The sequence below is a fragment of the Takifugu flavidus genome, chromosome 5 (assembly GCF_003711565.1).
Source record: "Takifugu flavidus isolate HTHZ2018 chromosome 5, ASM371156v2, whole genome shotgun sequence".
Taxonomy (NCBI): Eukaryota; Metazoa; Chordata; class Actinopteri; order Tetraodontiformes; family Tetraodontidae; genus Takifugu; species Takifugu flavidus.
Genome location: NC_079524.1, coordinates 7,192,487 through 7,216,262, shown reverse-complemented (window position 1 = coordinate 7,216,262; position 23,776 = coordinate 7,192,487). Strand labels below are relative to the sequence as shown.

The following is a 23,776-nucleotide window of genomic DNA, read 5'->3' as shown; positions in this document are numbered from 1 at the left end:
TATGTGTTAACATTTATGCAAATTCGATTTGGAATCGGAGGAATTTAAGTTCAGGTGTGAGTCACAGGAATCCGTCACAGCGGGTCCAGTGAAAATGGCGTCCGAGTCGATCACTCCTATCATTGGTTCCGTTTACATTTTAAACAACCGATTTATACAAAAATTCAATTTTTAGAAAGGGGGGGATCGATTAACAGTTGGACGAAGCACTTGATAAATAAAAACACAACTGCTTCTTCTTGTGCCTGGAAAAAAAAACGGTTTCATCTTTATTGATAAAGACGAGGCTGCACAAACATCCCCATTCATAAACATCCATTCCACAGGTTGGGGTGTAAATCCTAGTGTGGCGTTTGTTTGACGTGACACTCCCCCCACCCTCCCTGGTCAGTCGATGGGAGGCCGACGTCACCCAGCCAGCGGAGGAGTGGACGGCCTTTGTAATAAAAATACATGAAGAGAAGCGAGGAAAAGAAGATTGGCAGCGGGGAAGCAGCAGCGGCAGCGCGGGGACTGGCTCCGACTCACCCCGCTCAACAGCCTCGGTCGCTTTTTGGAAAGAAAATTTAAAGGGAAAAAACAAGCAACGCAAGCTGGGATATACCTCCGTCGAGAGCTCCGGCCGAGCTACTACATTTTATGCGCTTTCCTTGCTTTTTTTGGAGGGGGGGACAGACCCAGGGAGATAACTGTACTGTATCCCAGCCTAGCGGATTGGAGTGAAAGTCCGCCATATTCTGCCTTACCACGCCCGGGAGTCGAGCCACTGGAAAATAACCCACAGTTCTACGCATGTGTTTTTCACGTTGCCAACACCCACGGACCATAAGTTGAAGGCAGGAGATTTTCTGGTGTTTTTGTTCTAATTGGGGGGGTGGGGGGGATATAACACCGTCGGGCCGTTTTAAGAGCCGCCGTCCGGCCGCGGACGGGAACGCTTAACGAGATCAGACGGAGCAGCGCGGAGGATGTGTCTTAACCGGATCCGCTGATCGCATTCAGAAGGAAAAGCACATAATACCAATCAAGACTGCACCGATGTTCGTGGACGCTGTCTGGAAGCTGTGGGGAGGCCCATAAAGCGTGCAAGAGCTGGGGGTCGGTCATTTGCCAAGTATCTATTTTTCCTTCCCCAGCACAATCTGCTGTTGGTTCTTATTTGGGGTGGTGGGGGGGGGTTTAAAAGGGGCGATCGCACGTTGTTCCACCCCAGCCGGGGCCTGTATGAGGACGTTATTTGGCTCCCAAAAGGCCCGTTTTCTCTTTTGTTCTACTCCGGTGACTCCCGACATCTGAATGAGCCATTGAAGGAAGAAAGGGCGTAAAGTCTGTGCTTCTAAAGGAGAGAGAATGACCCTGGAATCCATAATGGCGTGTTGCCTCAGCGAGGAGGCGAAAGAAGCCAGGCGGATCAACGACGAGATCGAGAGGCAGCTCCGCCGGGATAAGAGGGATGCACGCCGGGAGCTGAAACTGTTGCTTCTCGGTAAGCTCGACGGGGAGAAAAGGGGGTCAGGAGCAAATTCCCCCCGGTAGAAGTGTCACAGGGGTGGGGTGAGATTGACAAATGAGCATCTATTAAATGGACTTCCACCTGAGTGGAGTTGGGGAGTGGGTGGTTGAAATCTCAGCGTTTGGCTCAACCCCCCCCCTGCCCCCAGCTGTGGGTGAAATAAAAACACCTGATTTAAATAGCTGTGACAGGTCAGGAACATTCTAATGCCCAGACACTCTGAGGGCCTGCAGTCTTGACCCTTCCCCTCTCCAGGACCTCCTGGGCCCTTTTATTGGTCCCATCCTGACGGTGTGACCAAAGTCTAGCGTTTTATTGGAACTGAGCAAAGCTTTGCTGCTGCTCAACACCTACTAACCCTGGCAATGATTGTGTGTGAGAGGCAGACTAGGGACTGTTTCAGCATGTATGGAAGCTTGTGTGATGGTATGCCCACCTAGAAACTCTCATGTGTGTTTTGAATCATCTGTAGCCGTCCCACTGTGAATCAGCGTGTTGACACCAATCCCATAATTAATGATTCATAATGTCTTAATCCTTTGTGTATATTGGCTCCTGTGTATGTTCGCACGGTGGGATTGAACATGCCTATCAGGATGTATTAGTCACGCCGGAGAAAATCTAGGAGGAAAACAGGTTGTCCTGTTTTTTTTAAATGTAACCGGGGTGATGACCACAGTTGGCGGCGCCAGAGACCTTTGCCCCCCTCCCCGCTACTCCGAGAATGTGCTGAGGAGATGGTGGTTCATAGCAGCCAGACGCTGAGTCTGGAAACACGTAGGACGGTAGTCTCGGACCTCTGGCTGGCCTGAACTGTGTAACGAATCCTCCCTAACAGGATATGATGGAGCCAGCTGGCATCTCCTTTGTTAACAAGGAGCAAAATATTATGTTCTGGTCACACTCCAGTTGATTTTAATACACAGTGACTTTGTCGTTAGGCCTGCGCAAACATCCATCCCTGACTTTTCTGCTAACTTTTGTTATTCCCTCTAATACGTCAAACCTTCTACTCCTGTGCACAATTAACCGTATGGTAATTTGACAGACGTAGTCCTCGTGTTTGATGGCTCATAGACAAGAATGATTCTATTTACATGCAAATTCTTTATGGTCTCTGCCTAATGGATCCTGTTGCTATAGGGCGCCATCGTTTAAGGTGGACTGGTTGCGTCAGCGTGTTGTAATCAGTTTCCTGCATGTGGCGAGCATATGTGTGACTTTTGGATGGAGAAATGAAACTGAAAGGTGATGGGAGTGCTGTCCTACGGTCGGTGTACGGTCAGTAAATGACTTTAGATTGCCAACAAAGTTAATTATTACTGCATTTTTCATTGAACCCTCTCTCTGCCAAGAGTGGAGCTCAGCAGACGAAGCCGTAACTCTCCAAAGGACCGGACTCTTAAAACGGCCCGACGGTGCGGAAGCTTCTCTTTGCACTCTTTTTCCTTAAGATAATGGAACACTTGGGTTTTGATAACCGTCAGTCACGTGGATTTAATCAGCGAAGCAGGCCACTAAACTCACTAGTCTGGTTAAGGTGGAACTCCTTTCTAGTGCTTGTTTTCATGAATGGAAGAACTTTAGTCGAAATGATCCAAAAAGGCTGAATCGTAAATGGGCAAACCTCTATAATAAAATGTAATTTAATTTTATAGATTCACCACAGGCTCCATTTAAATCAGACTGCCTTTCCACCAGGCTTCTGTGGAGAAGTGTGTGCGTGCGTGCGTGCGTGTGTGTGTGTGTTTAGTCAGCAAGTGATCATTTTCACAGTCCGCTGCCTGATCTGTTCCTCCACAGTGTCGTATGAAATATGAAAAGGTTGGAGGCACTTGGCTCAAGATGAGATAAAGTGGAGCCCCTCATTCACCCTTCCAGAAAGAGCTCAGTGTGAACATTTACAAAAAGAAAATCCAAATATTCCAAATGAAAATGAAAGTACAATGTATTGTTGGGCAATAAAGCGGAAACTAGGGACGTGACCTTGATGAACTAGTTGAAACGTCTCGTCCAGTAGCCTTATTGATTTAAAAGTTCAATCCCATCCTTCCAAATCCCAGACGACCATTTTGACTCTCCATTTAAATTCTTTCTAATAACTTTACGCTACGATAAGAGGTGTAAGGTGGCTCCTGGAGAGCCGATGGTTCAAACAGCCTGTCCGCTGACCTGTGTGCTGTGTTTGAGCTGCATCGCCGCCTCATGTCGCGCACGTCTGACCTCGTTTGCTAAATAGATTTTTGAAATTGCTACAAAAGTGGCACAGCACTGTTAGACCCTCCTGAGACATGAGGATCTAGTTTATGAGACAAACCTAGAAAAATTGAGGCGAATCGGTCCAAGACAACAAGTAGCGACGTCACGTGAGTGAAGGAGGCATCGTGTTGGAGGAGTCTCACATCTATATAGTTCAGCTCTAACCTCTGCCCTGATGCTTGTTCAAACATCTGCAGCGGCTCTTTACGGTTTTATCGGGCGAACGAAAGCTGTGCGAACTCTTTTGTAAAGTTCTAACAAACGCATGTGTTTGAGAGGAAGCCCTGAAGAGTCGTATGATCCTTCTATGAACGCAGCCCAGTTAGCAGAGCGGCGATACGAAGCGCGGAATTATCTCATCTTGCAGCGCAGACAGGACGCAAACTGCATCTCGCCGCTGTTGCGCAACACGAGAAGACGGCGCTGCACATGTGCACGTATTTACATTGCGAGTGCATGAGTGGATGCCCGGCTGCAACGGGTTTTTATTAAAATCGTGCCTCTGCATTTGACTCGGGAGCGCTGGTGCTTGCACGAAGCTGCACACTGAATTGATTTAACACGCGCAGGAATGACGTGTCTAATGAAAGGAAGGAGGAGGCGTGACCGCCTTTACGCTCAATTTACAGCTCTGAGGAGCTGGAAGAGAAGAATTGCCATGTGGAATTTCATACATCCAGACCTCAGTGAATGAATCACGGGCCTGCCCAGCAGCAACGCCCCAAACCCCTTTAGACGGATAGAACCGTCCAAAACGGTGTGTGGTTACGAAGTCAGTTCATCGAATAACGTCAATATACACATCGAGTCCCTTATTAGAAGAAAGGATTAGTATTCCTGAGCCAGTGATTTGTTTAATCAGTAGATGAGTCTGTTTGATTAAGTCACAGGAGAATCCTGGACTCCTTTTTCAGGGGTTGTGATTTGCAGGGAGGCGGCCTCTAGATCTGACTGACACACACATCATGATGGCGCTCTGCAGTAATCACATTGGGGTCCGGGTGAAGTATTTTGGGACCCCTGTATGGGGGCCCTCTGCTCTCCTCACGGGTCAGCAGCCCGCTCTTCTGTGCCGGGACCGAAATGCGGTGGTGTGTTCCAGAGTCTTGGGAAATGGGCCATTTTTAGACATACTTTCTGAAAGCCAAATTTAAAAAAAATATATATGTTGACTTGGTCTGTGTGGTTCACCTCTGTTTGGCCACTTAACGTGCAGTTTTTGCCTCTGTAGGTCCACATAGTTGATTTAAAATGAAGATCTCGCCATTGTGGAGACACATTTAGCTTACCAATGTTAGATTTTGATGAATATCTTCTGCTTTGGCGAAACATTTCTGACATTTTAGCCGAGTTACATCATGGGCTTAGTCCCGTATGGTGTCCATGCCGTTACATCCAGAATGTGCTCCACATTTGTTCTCCATTAAATCCAGTCAGAAACATTTGCTTCTTCACAGATTAGTAGCATTTTTGTTGTTGCTTGCTCAGAAAGCCAGATGGTTTGAATTGTTATACTGCCCCCGGAGCATGGGAGGAGCCGTGTGTGCGTCCAAAATTCAAATGCAATAGTGGGTCGTAATAGGCAAAACTTTTTCCACCGTCTCATGACAGTCTAGAGTCCACCGGCGTCCACAGAGGTTGCGTCTGGTCTGGAACTCCTCTTCTGATGGTACCAGATGCCACAGCCCGTAACTTATCTGCCTGATTTGGAGGCGTCTACGTTGCATCTTCACGTTCTGGCGTCCCTCCGAATTCATGTGTTTGTCAAGACGTTTCTATACCTGCCATATTGCATCGCGCCCGCTAGAGAGAAACCTGGTAGTCGGGTGACATCCCAAGACCCAAAGAACGATCTGTTTCCGCTCTCTAGCAGCGATCAGAGGCACAGCCCCTCAACCACCTTTACCGACATGTGAAACACGTGTAGCCCAGCAAAATCTCACATCCCCGTCAGATATTTTGATTTCCATCTACACTCGCCTTGAATTTTAACGGACTCTTCGTACAGAATCGGTCGGCTCCACTTCACACGTGTGCGTTGCAGAGCTGAATATTAAAATGCTTTGAGTTTCCAGGCTTAAATCCTCCCAGAGGTTTGATCAGACTGTCCTTATATTTGGACTGTATAATCTAAAGACACTGGGGATTGCTCACAGCTCAGGGCTCAGCTTCCTTTGGCTGTGGTCACCTGTTCTGAGCTGGACCAGACATGTTTACCTCTAATGAGTCATGCCAACCAGGCCCACCTCAGATACCTGGTTAATCCAGCTGTGACGCAGCACCTCATGGGAAGACTTGGCCGTCTGCTGCCATGTTACCTCATTTCTAATAATTGTGGGGCTGGAAGGCAGCTCATTGATTCATCTTGCCAAATGAACGTGTCTCCAGAGGACGCATGTCAAATACACCTTCCGCCTCTGACAGCATCTGTTTTGTGATTCATCTCGTCGAGTTTCGCAGCCTAAAACTCAGCAGCAGCATCGCAGCACCGGTTTATTTAATGTGTTATTGGACATCCCACCATTTCTCCGTCAGGATCTCAGGTTTGTTGTTTGTTTTGCCGCGATTGAGCGGCGGCGACATCAGAACCACACAAATCCAAAAACACACCGGCACAGTTGATTGGAAGTTTGCGCTTTGCTTGTTTGAAAAATAGAATGTGTCTATTTTTAGCGTGGATGCTGTAAGTCATTAACTCTTGTGCAACATCACTGGCAGCGCGCGGTGACTAAGCGCCAGCCGTCGCCGGGGTTAATTCAATAGTTGATTATAGGTGGACGGAGCGTGTGGGGGCGTGAAGCAGGCAGCCATGTGACCCCCCCGCCTTTACTGGCTCAGGTGGATGTTTCACATCCATGTTGTTGGGCATCCCAACAAAATGTGTAGCGTTTTCTACTGTGTGCAGTTATTTGTCATTGATTTCAGCTCAAGAATATAAATATAAATTATCTCACATGCAGACATTGTAATAATGTGCATGTAATAAATGTGCATTTCTGCTACTCTTTTCTGTTACAGCTTTATAACAGAGCTGAGACCATCTTTTTATATTTAAGTGTTCTATATGTGCCACAACATCAAATAACAAATGCAGGTGTTCAGGCTTTTCATGCCAAACACTTGTGGAAAGTTCCAGCGGGAGCATGATTAATTTCCATAGCAACCTGCGACACCACCACTAATGCGGCATTTTTAAAAAGCTCATATTAGCCAACGCTAACATGGCAGCCTCATAGAAAGGAACAGCAAAACAGTTCAGTTCACACTGGAAATGTGTTTACTTTTGGATCTACAACGGGAGGTGAAATGAGCAACAACATCTATTACTGTAAATCACATGATCACAGTGTTCCAACAGTGGACACTCCTGTTATTATTTAAAGGAGTTTTGGCTAAAAGAGCACAGATAAATGATGGTTTCCTGCTTCTAAATGGATCATTCTACTTTAAAAGTGGGATTTGATGTTGCAGCGGTGCTGTTTGGGTGGTAAAGTGCAGAGGAGTGTGTGTGTGTGTGTGTGTGTGTGTGTGTGTGTGTCTGTGTGTGTGTGTGTGTGTGTGTGTGTGACCCTGGTATGCGGCGGCTGCTGTGTAAAACAATCGCTCACTCCCTCCTGCCAGAGTTAGAGGTGAGGTAAAGTCAGACCGCTGCCAAGAGTTTCAGTGAAGCAGAGAGCAGCAAATATACACTCCCTTTGGAAGTTTAGAAACATTTAATTCTGCATTTTGTCAGTGGTCCCTGCCCATGTTGCCACTTGGTCCCAGATATAGTTTTATTTTTTTACAGAACTGTGGCAGAGTTGCCTCAGTTTTATTTCCCTTTTTTAATTCCAAAGAGTTGTTTGGCAGTTGGAAGGAAAGCATCCGTTTATCGACGCAGGCCTCTCAGATCCTGGCAGCTGTAATTAATGTTTAATGCTGTATTATTGGGGGGGTGTTTTTAAATCCTCAGTTAGACCCACAGATTCTGACACAGGGGGATGCGTGTGTTGCTTTGTTTTCAGTGAATAACCCAGACTGCCCGTTTGTCTGCAGGCACCGGGGAAAGTGGGAAGAGCACCTTCATCAAACAGATGAGGATTATCCACGGCGCCGGCTACTCAGACGAGGACAAAAGGGGTTTCACCAAACTGGTCTATCAGAACATCTTCACGTCCATGCAGGCGATGATCCGCGCCGCCGAGACGCTCAAGATCCCCTACAAATACGAGCACAATAAGGTAAACCGGCCGTTGGACACAGAAATAACCACAGTGGTGAAGAGTGACAGCCAGTCGTCCTTGTTTATCTTTGCTGCGCCGTCTATCACTGGGAGCAGCCGGCCGTAACCGTTTCCTGTCCCTATTTGACACTTCCTGTGTCCGTTTTATCCGGCACGTTTCCACACGAACGCGAGTCGACTGTTGCTTCACCTTTCTCGTGCGCGGTCGGTCACGCGCGGCTTCAACAAAGAGTCCTCTGTGGACGCCCGAAGTGACAAATGAAAGGAAGTGGGCGCAGCTTTCAGCGCCATCACGGTCCATTACAGCTGACAGCCGACGGCCTCGCTCCAAACGGTGCTGCTGAAACCTTTCTGAGAGGTGGGGGGTCGCCCGGAGGGGACTTGGTAGATGCAGCGCGGCGCCCTGGCACGCAAGACAAGGAGAACCTTCGGAAATGGCCCATGGTTTGATCCCAGGAGAGCGGTCAGAGTCGGTGGATTCCCGGGCTCGTTCCGTTAGTCAGGAACGGGGTGGCAGTGAAAGCAGAGCAGCGGGGGTTCGGCGCGGCTGCAGGAGCAGCTTCACAGCGTTGGGCGTGTGCTCAGCGGCGTGCACGTGTGCTCTGGCTGCCTGAAGGAAAGGGAGACGCAGAGATTTCCCCCAGTTCGTGACACGCTGGTAAGCCCCATCCGAAGCGTAGCCAGCTCCCAATAATCTGCTGCGGCGTCAGTGGGTCTACAGCTGGAGCGGGAGCAGGCCTCTTCACTGCTACAGAGGAAGTGAAAATGAAACCTGTCAATCATGGCCACAGCTACAGACGGCACGGGGCCCAGCAGGGGAACAGAGACGTAACCCAGAGTGGACAGACACTCGGTCTTCACCAGTTCTTCATTTCTGGAAAACCGCAACGTCGTCATTTTGTTCTCTATATCCAGTGCAACACTGGCGGCTTTGTTTTAGTTCATTTAGGTCCCGGCGAGCAGATATTTATCTTTTGTTGTGGGACACGGGGGAGTTTTAATGGGAATCTGGGACAGCAGAACTTCCCCTTTAATGGAGCCACTGGGAATCAGATAATAGGTCTGTGTGGAGCCTGAGGGGCCAAGATATAAAAGTGATAACTAGATCTACACAACTTGTATTGATTTTAGGAAGGAAAGTTTGAGGGTTCATTAAATCAGCGTGTTTGTGTCTCGCGCGTTGACTCGGTCCGCCTCTGTCTCCCCTCAGGCCAACGCCAACATCGTGAGAGAGGTGGATGTCGAGAAGATCAGCATGTTCCAGAATCCTTATGTGGACGCAATCAAAAGCTTATGGAATGACCCGGGAATCCAGGAGTGCTACGATCGGAGGAGGGAGTACCAGTTGTCTGACTCCACTAAGTAGTGAGTAGATGCACGTGGAGCTGTGGTTGTGGTTTAAGGACACAAAGATAAAGCACCTCTAGTGGGCGCTGATCTGTCCTCTCTGTCCTGCAGCTACCTGAACGCTCTGGACCGGATCGCTGACTCGGGCTACCTGCCCACCCAGCAGGACGTGCTGAGGGTTCGAGTCCCGACCACGGGCATCATCGAGTACCCGTTTGACCTGCAGAGCGTTGTGTTCAGGTTTCTATCTGCTGCTGTTGGTCTACAGTTTCCAGGGTTGATCATGTGACGCCAGCATTAACGGACTCGCCGGGACTGGTTTCTCTTCCCCTTGACAGGATGGTGGACGTGGGAGGTCAGAGGTCAGAGAGGAGGAAGTGGATCCACTGCTTTGAGAACGTCACCTCCATCATGTTCCTGGTGGCCCTCAGCGAGTACGACCAGGTCTTGGTGGAATCGGACAACGAGGTGAATGAAACGCCCACGTGAAGTCAGAGGAGTTCGCGAGGAAACTCGCCAAAATATTTATGAGCATTTAGTCAAAGCGTCGTGTCGGATTATCAAAGTCCTGTCTGGGGCTTGATCCCAGAAGGCTTAGGCAGAACTCCTGGAGCTGCGTTAGTCAGCCTTTTCCTCTCTGCTGCACTAAAATATACATTAATGTATTCAGAAGTTCTCCCTGAGTGATAAAGGAGTGCATTTATTGACGTGATTAACTGGTTCTGACTCGCCCTCTTCTGCAGAATCGAATGGAGGAGAGCAAAGCTCTGTTCAGGACGATAATCACCTACCCCTGGTTCCAGAACTCCTCCGTCATCCTCTTCCTCAACAAGAAGGACCTGCTGGAGGAGAAGATCATGTACTCTCATCTGGTCGACTACTTTCCGGAGTATGACGGTGAGTAAAATCGAAAACGCCAGCGGAAAAAAACGTCTCACAGAGTGTGGGAAATTGCAGTTTCCCCGGCCCGGCCCGGCCCGGCCCGGCCCGGCCCGGCCCGGCCCGCGTTGCTTACGTCAGCTGAACATCGAGCGATACTACAGAACACATGCGTCTTCACCTATTTTTCAGCGTTCCTTTCTGATTTAAAGCGTTTAAAGCCTGGCCTCTGCCCTCGTGACGAGCGCGCCCTTCTTTCCCGCCCCACAGGACCGCAGAGGGATGCCCAGGCGGGCCGCGAGTTCATCCTGAAGATGTTTGTGGACCTGAACCCGGACAGCGATAAGATCATCTACTCCCACTTCACCTGCGCCACCGACACGGAGAACATCCGCTTCGTCTTCGCCGCCGTCAAAGACACCATCCTGCAGCTCAATCTCAAGGAGTACAACCTGGTGTAGAGCCAGGCCGTGCACGGACCCGTGCACGGACCCGTGTGGGACGGTGCACCGGAAAACACACAGGAAAAGAAAATCGGAAAAAAAAAATTCAGTGGTTGCGTAAATCCTAATTTATTTGCTATTTGTGGACCTCCTGGGTCTGGAGCGGAGCAACGTCGATGTTGTCTTGCTATTTAATGAGTTAATGAAATCTGCAGAGGAGTTTGGGGGGGGAGGAGGGGCTGCTGCCCTCCCCGTCTCCCAGCTTTGTGCATCGTGACGTTTTATTCCTTTATTTTCCAACCTAATGAACGGAGCTCCGACGTGCACAAGAGTTGAGGGCTTTTTTTCCTCCCTCGTTCTTCTCGGTCACACTGATACACAAGAGGTGGAATGAAGGCCACGTTCTCACCCCTCCCTTTTCTAAACGAGGAGGATTTTAATTTGTTTCTTTCGTATCCTCATCCCACCTGCCAGGTCGGTTTTTGGTGTTTTGACGTGGCGGTCTTGACCCGGTGGCTTATACCGGGCCTACACTGACCCCGTTTCTTTGGGCTGATTCCGAATAGGTTCCAGTCCGGGACCCGACGCTGCACTGACCTCTTAAAATTGAGCACGTGTGACGAGGTCTGTCCCAGCCTGTTGGGGGGGAGGGCGTCCACGCCGTGCGTGTTTGGGGGGAGGTTCTGGAGCTCTCCTGCGTCCAGGTCCAGGAACTGTCTTATAGGAGTGTTGACCTGTTGCAGAGCTAGTGGGGGGGGGACTTAAATGTTCAACGGTGCCACTCTGATGAGTTCATCCTGGGAGGACGTGTATTTATTATCGATGCCAAAACAACGGAAGCGCCCGACTCCGCTGTTTTTTCCCCTCTGCTGGAAAGTGCCGAGGGCCTGAGGCCCGATGCATCGACGGACCGGCTCGCTCCGGCGGGGCTCGAGGTACTCAACGCCCCCCACAGCTCGGACTGACGCCGGGAGGTCAGAGAGGAGGTGGCCGCCCCCGCTCAGACTGTCTGACCACGCCCGCAGGTGCGGCCGCAGGCTCCTCCCACTGGAGGCCGGCTGGCGGTGGAGATGTGAATGATTTAAGGGTACGCGCCGTCACCGCGCCGGTGGGACGGAACCACACACTCGCAGTGTTGATGTTTGTACCAAAGTTAGCCCTTCTGCTCTCTGATTGGTCCCTCTGATTTACACCCATTCCCATGGCAACATTAAGTATTTTTTCAACTATTCCTGAAAACGTAAGCCTGTAATTTCCATTTATTGAGGCATAGTGCAATTATGGATGCTATAATCATTGTACATACATCTCTATATATATGGCAGCAACTTTGTTGGCTTTGTAATCATTACTTTTTGGGCAGACTGAATGTGCAGTATTGAAAATATGTATCTATGTAATTGTATTGTACGTCTAATGGCTAATTCAGTTTTGGAAGAAAAGATATTCTTAACTTGTTTGTTTATGGCTTCTTTTTTTAAGAGGAGAATGTAAATTTTGAGTTTCCCTCTTGGCAAAGAACCATTGTTCGGCTGCAGGAAGAGGAACGTGGTGCGACGATGATGGAGCAGTGCATAAATGAGCAGATCATTCCATTTTAAAGATATATATTTAAAGTCAGATATTTAATTGTGATGGTTTAGTTCTTAACTGGCCTCAGAGGTGTGACCACGCCACCCACTCATGTGTACATCTATATTTTTAAATTCCCTCGTGATTCTTCTCCCCCTCTTCACCGGTTGTTGCTGCAGCCCCTGCGTGTAACCCCCCCCCCCATTCTTCTCTTTAACTCCACGCCACATGATGTCTGGCCTCATTAGAATGGTACATTTCCAGGTGCTTTCTTTTCACCGACCCCCCCCCCCCCCCCCCCCCCCCCCCCCGCCCCGCCCCATCGTGATCGCCACCACTCTGTTAGAATGTACAGTATTACTTTATTTATGAAGCGACCACGTAGACATTACGCAACACTTCACGTGTACATATTGCCTTATTGAAATAAGCTGTGCCTCTGGAGCTCCGTGCACGGCGTGCGTGTTTTTATGAGAAGTGCAGCCAATAACGCCCCTTTGGTCGCCCAGAAGCTCGTTTGGAGGCTCTGTGCCCCGGCGAGCCCCGCAGGAACACACGGGGAGACGTGGGAGGCCTCGGAACGCCTCGGAACGCCGCTGATGATGGCGCGGTCTGGGCCGAGGCCTGGCGGGTAACCAGCCCTCAGTGGGGAGCCAGCTGCTTCAGCTCCAGTCCTGTTCGCAGTGGTGGGGGCGATTTAAGATCACTTTGCTAAGAGGGTTCGCTGCCAGGTGTTTGGAAGCTGGACGTTCACACTTCTCGGGGTTAAATAGAATATCGCCTGTCTGCAGTTGCATTAATCAGTAACTCGCCGCCACGCCCTGGTCGGAAGGCCGGTTGCACCGTTCCTGCTTTGATTAAAGGGAAAATCCTGCCGCAGACGCAGCTCTGAGCCCAGTGTGGAGAGAGGAGCCGAAACATTGAGTCGGCTCAGAGACCAGAAATGTCTGCTCCTGTTGGGCCGGGTTTGAGTCTCGGCTGCTCTCCTGGCAGGACCTTCAGGAACGTGAGCTGTTGGATCCAGTAACTCCGGAACTGGAGGACTGCAGTCAGCCTGGGGAGTAAAGAAACAAAAAAAAGGCTTTGCATATTCGGGCTTTTTGACCTCCAGACTCTGGAAACATCTGCATTTCAACTGATGATAGTATTATTAACATGCTGTCATGTATTTCCAACCCTGGTTTTGTTTTTCCAACATGATTCTAGTCAAAAGTACTTGGATTTTTCTCTCTTTTTTTAAAGTCAGGTGACATATTAAGACGATGCGTTTGTGTGCTGCCTGTCGGAGGTGCGTCACTTGTTTTAATTGCTTGATGAATGCTTTTTTCCAGACAAACCTGCCGTGTTTGTATTTAAAAGTGTAAATCTTTTACAGCGGGACACCGATCCGATCTTTGCGTTATGTTCCAACACCAGTTTCCCCGGGCGTATCGCCAAGCAGCCTGCTGGGTGAAGTCGCTTCTGAGAGGGGATCCGAGTGTTTTTAAATATGCAAAGCCTTTTGAAACATTTGAAACGGAGTGGCGAAACTTGGCCGGCGCAGAGCTGGGTTGTTTACATTCATGAAATTACCTTTATTACATATTTGCCATTGTTGTCGTAAGTAGAAGCAACACCCACAGACGCCCATCACCCCCTCCCCTTTTTTTCATTAATTCTCTGTTTTTCCGCCATTGACGTGTTGACCTTCTGATCTCTGAAAGGTCGATCGGGTTTTTCATAAGCCAGACCTTCTCTGACCTTCAATTCAACTCCAGAGAAAGGTGAAATCTTTGTTATAACTGTTTCTGCTGATGAGAACATGTTGAGTCTTACTGTTTTTGTAAATGTTGCAAAGCAATCATGATGATAGTCTGGACTTCTCAAACATGTATGTACTGAGAATGCTGTTCAAAGAGAGGACACCAGTGTGGATAAATAGAAAGTAAATTGCACAAAAAAGCCCCCAAGCTGTGTGTCATTTCTTGTAACCTTGTCACATTATCTATCCTAATAATTTAAGGCTCCATTGGCACAAACTGACATCTTTTATGTTTTTAAACAATATTCTTTCTGAAGATCAGGTAGTTAACGGTGTAACTATATTAGTCTAGCAGGCATTCACAATAGTGATTAATTTGCAGACTGAAACACATGAACTTTTATGTAGGTATCGTTATTTTCGTATTTTATTAACGTGTTTTTCAGATTTTATTAATAGTTTTCATTCTTTTTGTAATTATGAAATATTCTGCCCTCTAGCGGCTTCGTTTAGTAATTGCGCCACACCGCGACCAAAGCAGGATTTTAATTTTTCTTCCTTGTAGCCCAGGACTCGTTTTACTGGGATTGAATTGATGTACTCCGGTCATATTGGTTCCATATTGCGCACGCACGCACACACGGGCCTGGTTGCTTCTTGCATCCATCTGTCGCCCTTCGTTGATTTCCTCATTACGGCCGTGTGGAATAATCACCGCCTGCTTCCCAATTTCCCAGTGGATCCCGTGTGTCCAGCTCTGGCCGCGCCCTCCTGGAACACCTGGAGGATATATTCCAACCAGATCGCGCGCACTTCATATCAAGCGCGGAGCTTTATCCAGGACAGCTGCACCGTTTGGACCCGCATCCGTCAGCTGCTGTATCTATTTAGCCATTAATTAATCTCTCAATAAACTTCCCTTTCTTCTTCTTTTGAAGATTGCCTCCTTCTCCCCCTTTATTTTATTCATTCATTTATTTTAAAGATGCTCTGTGACACCTGCCCTCTGTGAATTTGGAGCCAGGCAACAGGTGAAGCGGCGCGGCGCTGAGAGCAGGCGGAGGGGGAACCATGGCCGGGTGTTGCGCGTCTGCGGAGGACAGAGAGAACCAGAGGATCAACGAGGAGATCGAGAAGCAGCTGCGGAAGGACAAGAAGGATTCCCGCAGGGAGCTGAAGCTGCTGCTCTTAGGTGAGCATCCTCAAGGCCCACACCAGTGACGCCAGGTCATAAAGGGGTTAAACTGGTTTGAAGCCCCCCTCTTAGGCTTTAACGTTCCCATACAGGCACATTTAACTATTGTTCTAAGTAACTAAATAAGTCAGGTCCTTTGTAAACAGCGCTTCCTGGACTAGTCCTGGTCTGGAAGTGAAGACACAGAACAGGTGAAATAACAGACCAAGCTTGAGCAAATGTACCATATTTTGAGAAGATGTGAGGTGGCCGGACCTGTGGTCCTTCCATGACCCATCTCCACTCGCTCCTTCTGAGCGTGGGGCCGTGCAGCCGTCCGTTTAACGCTAGGAAATACTTGTTGACGTGGGGAATGGCACATATACTGAAGATGCCGCGTTTGTTGGATGTTTTTGGTTCCATAATTAATAAAAATGCCCTGTTTAAGTGGAGCACTGGGAGAGACTAAGGTGAAGAGGGGATCCACTGCTAGTTCTGCTTGTCCTGGGGTTTTTATTCCCTGTTTATTTCTTTTAACTGTGTATTCTGTGCACACAAATCTCTGAACGTAGAGGGAGACACCACGGACTCCCTGAGTCATTTATTTTAAACCCACATCAACACCGGTAACGCTCCGCCGTATCTGAAAGCCAGAACTAGCTGGTGCGGCTTCACCTCATGCAAATGTGATGCAAATGGTGCCAGTGCAGGACGGCAGCTGTGGGTCCGTCTCCGCCAGAGCTTTTCCAGGGTCAGATTGCTGCCCACAGCCGCAACCCTCCTCCTCTTCGGTGGCAGATGGCAGACGTGTGGCAGATATTAAACTTCACAGATGACTCGAGTCAGAGCGCCTCCTTGGATCTCCTCCACAGCCTGGGAGGGAGAGTGGGAGTGTGAGAAAGGTCACTTCCTGCCTCTTCAGCCTGACCGGATTTAAAGTGTCGTAGGGAAATGTTGCACTAGAGATCATGTAGCAGAGCTCTAGAGAGCAAAAGGAACAGGAATACTGAACGCAGACGAGTGTGTGTAGGAGCCTCAGAGCTACAGGAACAGTGTGACAGAAAAAGTCAAAAACAAGAGAAACACTAAGGTGGCGAGGTGAGAGCCCTGCGGCTCTCCCGTTTTCCCATTGCTTTCTTCAGTGCAACGGCTGCAGGGAATCGTGACGTCTCAGGGTTCCTCTCGTGGCCGGGCCTCCCAGAACCTTGACTTGTAAACCAGATGCATTCAAATGCAGCAGGTTCGTAGGAGCCGCGCTGCCGAGATGCAAAGACGAGGAGTCGGGATGTAAAACAGGCAGCCCTGCGAGGGTCAGCCGGGTCGGGGGGAAGATGCAGGCCCACGTTCGCCATCATTTGTTAAACAAATATCGTCCGCATGGCTGGATTTTGTTTTTTCTGTTGGTGAAAATCCCTCCAGGATGTTTTTAGTTTGGAATCACAGTAAGCGATTCAAACCATGATGGGAGCCTTGTTGGGAAGACCAAACCTGCCTTTATTACCCTAAAAATTAAAAAGATAAAAATATTGTTGTCACACTAACCAGAACGGTGTTTTTCTGGGTGCAACAGGTACCGGAGAGAGCGGGAAAAGCACCTTTATCAAACAGATGAGGATCATCCACGGAGGCGGATACACGGATGAGGACAAACGGAGCTACGCCAAACTGGTCTACCAGAACATCTACATGTCCATGCAGACCATGGTGCGAGCCATGGTGCCGCTCAGCCTGTCCTTCTCTGATCCTCAGAACCAGGTAGAGGGACAATGGGTGCTGTGCCCCCCGGGGCCAGGACGGATGGGTTCTGATGGGTTCTGTTCTGGGTTGTCAACAGGGACACGCGGACGAAGTCCTGAAGGTGGAGGTGGACAAAGTAGAGGAGTTGGACCCAGACCACGCGTCCGCCATCGGCAGTCTGTGGAAGGACGAGGGAATCCAGGAGTGCTACAACCGGCGCCGGGAATACCAGCTGTCGGACTCCACCAAGTAGTGGGTGGATGGATGGATGATGGGTGGATGGATGGATGATGGATGATGGATGATGGATGGATGGATGGATGAGTGGGAGGATGGATGGATGGATGGATGAGGGGAGGATGGATGGATGGATGATGGATGGATGGATCGATGGATGATGGATGGGTGGATGGATGGATGAGTGGGAGGATGGATGATGGATGGATGAGTGGGAGGATGGATGGATGGATGGATGGTGGGTGGATGGATGGATGGCTGGCTGGCTGGCTGGCTGGATGGATGATGGGTGGATGGCTGGCTGGATGAGTGGGAGGATGGATGGATGGATGGATGAGTGGGAGGATGGATGGATGGATGGATGAGTGGGAGGATGGATGGATGGATGATGGATGGATGGATCGATGGATGATGGATGGGTGGATGGATGATGGGTGGGTGGATGATGGATGATGGATGGATGGGTGGTGGATGGATGATGGATGGATGGGTGGATGGATGATGGATGGATGGGTGGATGATGGATGGATGGATGGGTGGGTGGATGATGGATGGATGGGTGGATGGAGGATGGGTGGATGGATGGGTGGGTGGATGATGGATGGATGGGTGGATGGATGATGGATGATGGATGGATGGATGGATGGATGGATGATGGATGGGTGGAGGATGGATGGATGGATGGGTGGATGGATGAATGGATGGATGGATGGGTGGATGGATGATGGATGGGTGGTGGATGGATGATGGGTGGATGGGTGGATGGATGGATGGATGGATGGATGGATGAATGGATGGATGGGTGGATGGATGGATGGGTGGTGGATGGATGATGGATGGGTGGATGGATGATGGGTGGATGGGTGGATGGATGGATGGATGGGTGGATGGATGGATGGATGGATGGGTGGATGGATGGATGGATGGATGGGTGGATGGATGGATGGATGGATGGATGGATGGTGGATGGATGGATGAGGGTGGATGGATGGATGGATGGATGGATGGATGGATGGATGGATGGATGGATGGATGGATGAATGGGTGGATGGATGGATGATGGATGGATGGGTGGGTGGATGATGGATGGATGGGTGGATGGATGATGGATGGATGGGTGGATGGATGATGGATGATGGATGGATGGGTGGGGATGGATGGATGGATGGATGGATGGGTGGATGGATGGGTGGATGGATGATGGATGGATGGGTGGGTGGATGATGGATGGATGGGTGGATGGATGATGGATGATGGATGGTGGATGGATGGATGGATGGATGGATGGATGGATGAATGGATGGATGGATGGGTGGATGGATGAGGATGGATGGATGGATGGATGGATGGATGGGGGATGGATGGATGGATGGGTGGATGGATGGATGGATGGATGATGGATGGATGGGTGGATGGATGGATGGATGGAGGATGGATGGATGGATGGATGGATGATGGGTGGATGGATGATGGATGGGTGGATGGATGGATGGATGGGTGGATGGATGGAGGATGGGTGGGTGGGTGGATGGATGGATGGATGGGTGGAGGATGGATGGATGGATGGGTGGATGGATGGATGGATGGATGGATGATGGATGGATGGATGGATGGATGGATGGATGGATGGGGATGGATGGATGGATGGATGGATGGATGGATGGATGGGTGGATGGATGGATGGGTGGGTGGGGGGTGGATGGATGGGTGGGTGGATGGGTGGGTGGGTGGGTGGATGATGGATGGGTGGATGGGTGGGTGGAGGATGGATGGATGGATGGGTGGATGGGTGGGTGGATGGATGGATGGGTGGATGGGTGGGTGGATGGATGGGGATGGATGGATGGATGGATGGATGGATGGATGGGTGGATGGATGGGTGGGTGGATGGATGGATGGATGGGTGGATGGGTGGATCGATGGATGATGATGGATGGATGGATGGGTGGATGGATGATGGATGGATGGATGGGTGGATGGGTGGATCGATGGATGATGATGATGGATGGATGGGTGGATGGATGATGGATGGATGGATGGGTGGATGGATGGATGGTGGATGGATGGATGGATGGGTGATGGATGGATGGTGGATGATGGATGGATGGGTGGGTGGATGGATGGCTGGCTGGATGGCTGGATGGCTGGATGGGTGGCTGGCTGGCTGGATGGCTGGCTGGATGGGTGGGTGGCTGGATGGATGGATGGCTGGCTGGCTGGATGGGTGGGTGGGTGGCTGGCTGGATGGATGGATGGATGGATGGGTGGATGGATGGATGATGATGATGTAACCACCTCTGCTCCTTCAGCTATCTGACCGACCTGGATCGGATCGCCCAGCCGTCTTACCTTCCGGACCTGCAGGACATCCTCAGAGTGCGAGTGCCAACCACCGGAATCATCGAGTACCCGTTTGACATGGAGAACGTCATCTTCAGGTGGGATGGGACGCCCCGGTGGGTGGGGGGTGGGGGGCGGGGGGGGTAGACCGAAATCTGACACATCTGTGACGGCAGGATGGTGGACGTGGGAGGTCAGAGGTCAGAGAGGAGGAAGTGGATCCACTGCTTCGAGAACGTCACCTCCATCATCTTCCTGGTGGCCCTCAGCGAGTACGACCAGGTCTTGTCCGAGTGCGACGACGAGGTGCGAGTCCCGGTGGGCGACACTCCAGTTTGGTTAAATGGCGCTTTAATAAGTGGGTGTGCTTTCAGAACCGTATGGAGGAGAGCAAGGCCTTGTTCAAAACCATCATCACCTACCCCTGGTTCCAACGCTCCTCCGTCATCCTCTTCCTCAACAAGACGGACATCCTGAAGGAGAAGATCCTGTACTCTCACCTGGCCACGTACTTCCCAGAGTTCACAGGTTGGTGAGTTTGGTCCGACGCCGCCATCGCCGCTTTGATTCCTAACGCCGCGACCTCTGACCTCTGCAGGACCCCAGCAGGATCCTGGCGCCGCTCAAGAATTCATCCTGAAGATGTACCAGGAACAAAACCCGGACAAAGAGAAGACGCTGTACGCCCATTTCACCTGCGCCACCGACACGGAGAACATCCGCTTCGTGTTTGTGGCCGTCAAAGACACCATCCTCAGACACAACCTGAAGGAGTTCAACCTGGTGTGAGGAGCAGCAGCACCGCTCCGACGCCGTGGGAGGCCCAAGAGAGAACATCTGGTTCCTACAGACATCTGGATCATCCTGTCATCTGGATTAGTGGTTGATATTAGTGGTTCTGGTGTTCCTCTGTGACCCACCTGTAGCTGTTTTACTGTGGAGAGATTTGAGTGTTTGACCCATTGACCCTGTTCCCCAATAAACCACCTCTGTAGCATCAGTCCAGCGCTTCCTTAACAAATAAAAAGGTTGTCGGATTTTGAGACATTTCAATTTTTATTTTTCTGAAAACAGCAGGGGGCGCTCTCCTGACAAACGTCAATTACAGACAAATATTCCTTGGTAGAGACCTGCCCATCCCGTCCTCCCGTAGGAGCGAGCGTCGGTCTCCCATTCTCTGGCATTTCCCATAGTTTCTCTGCATATTTGGCATTGCATACGTGTGATATAAAACATAAAAAAAAAATCTAAAAATTACACCCTTTGATGCCCTCACCCAGTGTGACTGAGATGTACAGGCGTTGCATTCATGTACAGCAGTGACGGACGCCAATCCCGTAGTGAGCAACAGGCGTGTCGGAGTGACACGGAACAGTCTCCGACGGCAGAGACGTTCTGAAGGCCTAGAATTTCCCTTTCATATAATCCAGTGCGGCGTGACGGGCGCTACAGTGTTCTCGTCTGATAGCACCTCAGTAGTCGGGGGGGGGGGGGGGCTAAAGGTGTGGATGCTGTCCGGTTAAATGATTCTATTCCATTCAGTCCTCTTCTCGAGCGACTCATACTGTTGTAAACTCCATGTAAATGCACTTAAGTCGGCATGCAGGCATCAACGCTCCGCCGCTCATCTCCACCTACACTAAAGCAGCATGCAATGTACAAAGGCACTGTTGTCCCGCTCTGGTGGACGAGCTATTTGGGCAGATTCTCTCTGGCGTCGTCCAGTTTGGCGAGGACCCACTGAGGGAGAGACGAGAGGCATTTAATGGCGAGTGTGCGGCGAGGGGCTGGCGGAGGCTCACGGGCTGAACTTACCTTGGCTATCTCGGGGGTTCGGAAGTTGATGATCTTCCCAAACTCTTTTGCGTGGAAGACGGACTTGACTCTCTCCTTCAAAAGGAAACATAAGTCCACAGGTGAGCGGCAGATTTTGACAGATTTCGACAGCATTATGGACGGCGGGAGGGTTTCTACTTTGGCTTCAATGCGAAGTCGGCGGTGCTCGACGATCATGGGTGGATGGATGGATGGGTGGGTGGATGGATGAGTGGATGGATGGATGGATGGATGAGTGGGAGGATGGATGGATGATGGGTGGATGGATGATGGGTGGATGGATGGATGGATGAGTGGATGGATGGATGGATGGATGAGTGGGGATGATGGATGAGTGGATGGATGGATGGATGGATGGATGGATGGATGATGGGTGGATGGATGGATGGATGGATGATGGTGGAGGGGATGATGGGTGGATGGATGGATGGATGGATGATGGAATGGGTGGATGATGGATGGATGGATGGATGGATGGGGATGAAGGATGGATGGATATGGGGTGGATGGAGATGGATGGGTGGAGGATGGATGGATGGATGGATGGATGGATGGATGGATGGTGGAGGGATGGATGGATGGGTGGATGGATGGATGATGGATGGGTGGATGGATGGGTGGATGGATGGGTGGAGGATGGATGGATGGGTGGGATGGATGGGTGGATGGATGGGATGGGAGTGGATGGATGGGTGGATGGATGGTGATGAGGATGAGTGGATGGATGGATGGATGGATGGGGATGGATGGATGGATGGATGGATGGATGGGTGGAGGATGGAGGGTGATGGATGGGTGGATGGATGGATGGATGGATGGATGGGTGGATGGATGATGGATGGATGGAGGTGGATGGATGATGTGGATGGATGGATGGATGGGTGGATGGATGGGTGGATGGATGGATGGATGATGGTGGATGGATGGATGGGTGGATGGATGGATGATGGATGGATGGATGGATGGATGATGGATGGATGGATGGATGATGGATGGATGGATGGGTGGGTGGATGGATGGATGATGGATGGATGGGTGGATGGATGATGGATGGATGGATGGGTGGATGGATGGTGGATGGATGATGATGGATGGATGGGTGGAGGATGGATGGATGGATGGATGATGGATGGATGGATGATGGATGGATGGATGGGTGGATGGATGGGTGGATGGATGGATGGATGGATGGATGGATGGATGGATGGATGGGTGGATGGATGGATGGATGGGTGGATGGATGGGTGGATGGATGGGTGGATGGATGGGTGGATGGATGGATGGATGGGTGGATGGATGGATGGATGGGTGGATGGATGGGTGGATGGATGATGGATGGATGGATGGATGGTGGATGGATGGATGGGTGGATGGATGGATGGATGATGGTGGATGGATGGATGGATGATGATGATGTAACCACCTCTGCTCCTTCAGCTATCTGACCGACCTGGATCGGATCGCCCAGCCGTCTTACCTTCCGGACCTGCAGGACATCCTCCGAGTGCGAGTGCCAACCACCGGAATCATCGAGTACCCGTTTGACATGGAGAACGTCATCTTCAGGTGGGATGGGATGGGACGCCCGGTCGGTGGGGGTGGGTTAGACCGAAATCTGACACATCTGTGACGGCAGGATGGTGGACGTGGGAGGTCAGAGGTCAGAGAGGAGGAAGTGGATCCACTGCTTCGAGAACGTCACCTCCATCATCTTCCTGGTGGCCCTCAGCGAGTACGACCAGGTCTTGTCCGAGTGCGACGACGAGGTGCGAGTCCCGGTGGGCGACACTCCAGTTTGGTTAAATGGCGCTTTAATAAGTGGGTGTGCTTTCAGAACCGTATGGAGGAGAGCAAGGCCTTGTTCAAAACCATCATCACCTACCCCTGGTTCCAACGCTCCTCCGTCATCCTCTTCCTCAACAAGACGGACATCCTGAAGGAGAAGATCCTGTACTCTCACCTGGCCACGTACTTCCCAGAGTTCACAGGTTGGTGAGTTTGGTCCGACGCCGCCATCGCCGCTTTGATTCCTAACGCCGCGACCTCTGACCTCTGCAGGACCCCAGCAGGATCCAGGCGCCGCTCAAGAATTCATCCTGAAGATGTACCAGGAACAAAACCCGGACAAAGAGAAGACGCTGTACGCCCACTTCACCTGCGCCACCGACACGGAGAACATCCGCTTCGTGTTTGTGGCCGTCAAAGACACCATCCTCAGACACAACCTGAAGGAGTTCAACCTGGTGTGAGGAGCAGCAGCACCGCTCCGACGCCGTGGGAGGCCCAAGAGAGAACATCTGGTTCCTACAGACATCTGGATCATCCTGTCATCTGGATTAGTGGTTGATATTAGTGGTTCTGGTGTTCCTCTGTGACCCACCTGTAGCTGTTTTACTGTGGAGAGATTTGAGTGTTTGACCCATTGACCCTGTTCCCCAATAAACCACCTCTGTAGCATCAGTCCAGCGCTTCCTTA

General features: G+C 50.5%; 2 protein-coding genes and 1 long non-coding RNA gene across 6 annotated transcripts; 2 read left to right on the top strand and 1 right to left on the bottom strand.

The window, feature by feature from the left end:
- Window positions 1-327: 327 nt before the first annotated feature.
- On the top strand, window positions 328-12,116 carry LOC130525942 (guanine nucleotide-binding protein G(q) subunit alpha). 2 transcript variants are annotated; one of them, XM_057033257.1, is made up of 7 exons: window positions 328-1,098; window positions 7,808-7,992; window positions 9,205-9,359; window positions 9,453-9,581; window positions 9,680-9,809; window positions 10,085-10,238; window positions 10,491-12,116. In XM_057033257.1, the coding sequence occupies exons 2-7, from the start codon at window positions 7,846-7,848 to the stop codon at window positions 10,679-10,681; spliced, it is 906 nt and encodes a 301-aa protein (XP_056889237.1). In that variant the 5' UTR covers window positions 328-1,098; window positions 7,808-7,845; the 3' UTR covers window positions 10,682-12,116. The 2 variants fall into 2 exon arrangements, with proteins under 2 accessions (XP_056889237.1, XP_056889236.1); XM_057033256.1 differs by having other exon boundaries at window positions 328-1,486.
- A 425-nt stretch (window positions 12,117-12,541) lies between these two features.
- LOC130525448 (guanine nucleotide-binding protein subunit alpha-14-like) lies at window positions 12,542-23,760 on the top strand. 3 transcript variants are annotated; one of them, XM_057032244.1, is made up of 8 exons: window positions 12,542-14,855; window positions 14,962-15,168; window positions 16,721-16,905; window positions 16,985-17,139; window positions 22,738-22,866; window positions 22,937-23,066; window positions 23,135-23,288; window positions 23,359-23,760. In XM_057032244.1, exons 2-8 carry the CDS (start codon window positions 15,048-15,050, stop codon window positions 23,547-23,549), a joined length of 1,065 nt encoding a protein of 354 aa, XP_056888224.1. In that variant the 5' UTR covers window positions 12,542-14,855; window positions 14,962-15,047; the 3' UTR covers window positions 23,550-23,760. The 3 variants fall into 3 exon arrangements, with proteins under 3 accessions (XP_056888224.1, XP_056888223.1, XP_056888222.1); XM_057032243.1 differs by lacking the exons at window positions 22,738-22,866; window positions 22,937-23,066; window positions 23,135-23,288; window positions 23,359-23,760 and adding exons at window positions 19,434-19,562; window positions 19,641-19,770; window positions 19,839-19,992; window positions 20,063-20,464 and having other exon boundaries at window positions 15,001-15,168; XM_057032242.1 differs by lacking the exons at window positions 22,738-22,866; window positions 22,937-23,066; window positions 23,135-23,288; window positions 23,359-23,760 and adding exons at window positions 19,434-19,562; window positions 19,641-19,770; window positions 19,839-19,992; window positions 20,063-20,464.
- LOC130525449 (uncharacterized) lies at window positions 20,502-21,480 on the bottom strand. Its single transcript, XR_008950493.1, has 3 exons — window positions 21,439-21,480; window positions 21,280-21,354; window positions 20,502-21,204 (listed from the first exon to the last, which is right to left on the bottom strand). It is a non-coding gene; the product is annotated as an uncharacterized LOC130525449 (long non-coding RNA).
- Window positions 23,761-23,776: the final 16 nt, after the last annotated feature.

Excerpts from the sequence above, each read along its gene's own strand:
- LOC130525448 (XM_057032244.1), top strand. The coding sequence starts at position 15,048 with ATGGCCGGGTGTTGCGCGTCTGCGGAGGACAGAGAGAACCAGAGGATC. Across the intron at positions 16,906-16,984 it reads TCTCTGATCCTCAGAACCAG|GGACACGCGGACGAAGTCCT; the intron begins GTAGAGGGACAA and ends GGTTGTCAACAG. Across the intron at positions 17,140-22,737 it reads CTGTCGGACTCCACCAAGTA|CTATCTGACCGACCTGGATC; the intron begins GTGGGTGGATGG and ends CTGCTCCTTCAG.
- LOC130525942 (XM_057033256.1), top strand. The coding sequence starts at position 1,351 with ATGACCCTGGAATCCATAATGGCGTGTTGCCTCAGCGAGGAGGCGAAA. Across the intron at positions 1,487-7,807 it reads GCTGAAACTGTTGCTTCTCG|GCACCGGGGAAAGTGGGAAG; the intron begins GTAAGCTCGACG and ends GTTTGTCTGCAG. Across the intron at positions 9,360-9,452 it reads TTGTCTGACTCCACTAAGTA|CTACCTGAACGCTCTGGACC; the intron begins GTGAGTAGATGC and ends TCTGTCCTGCAG.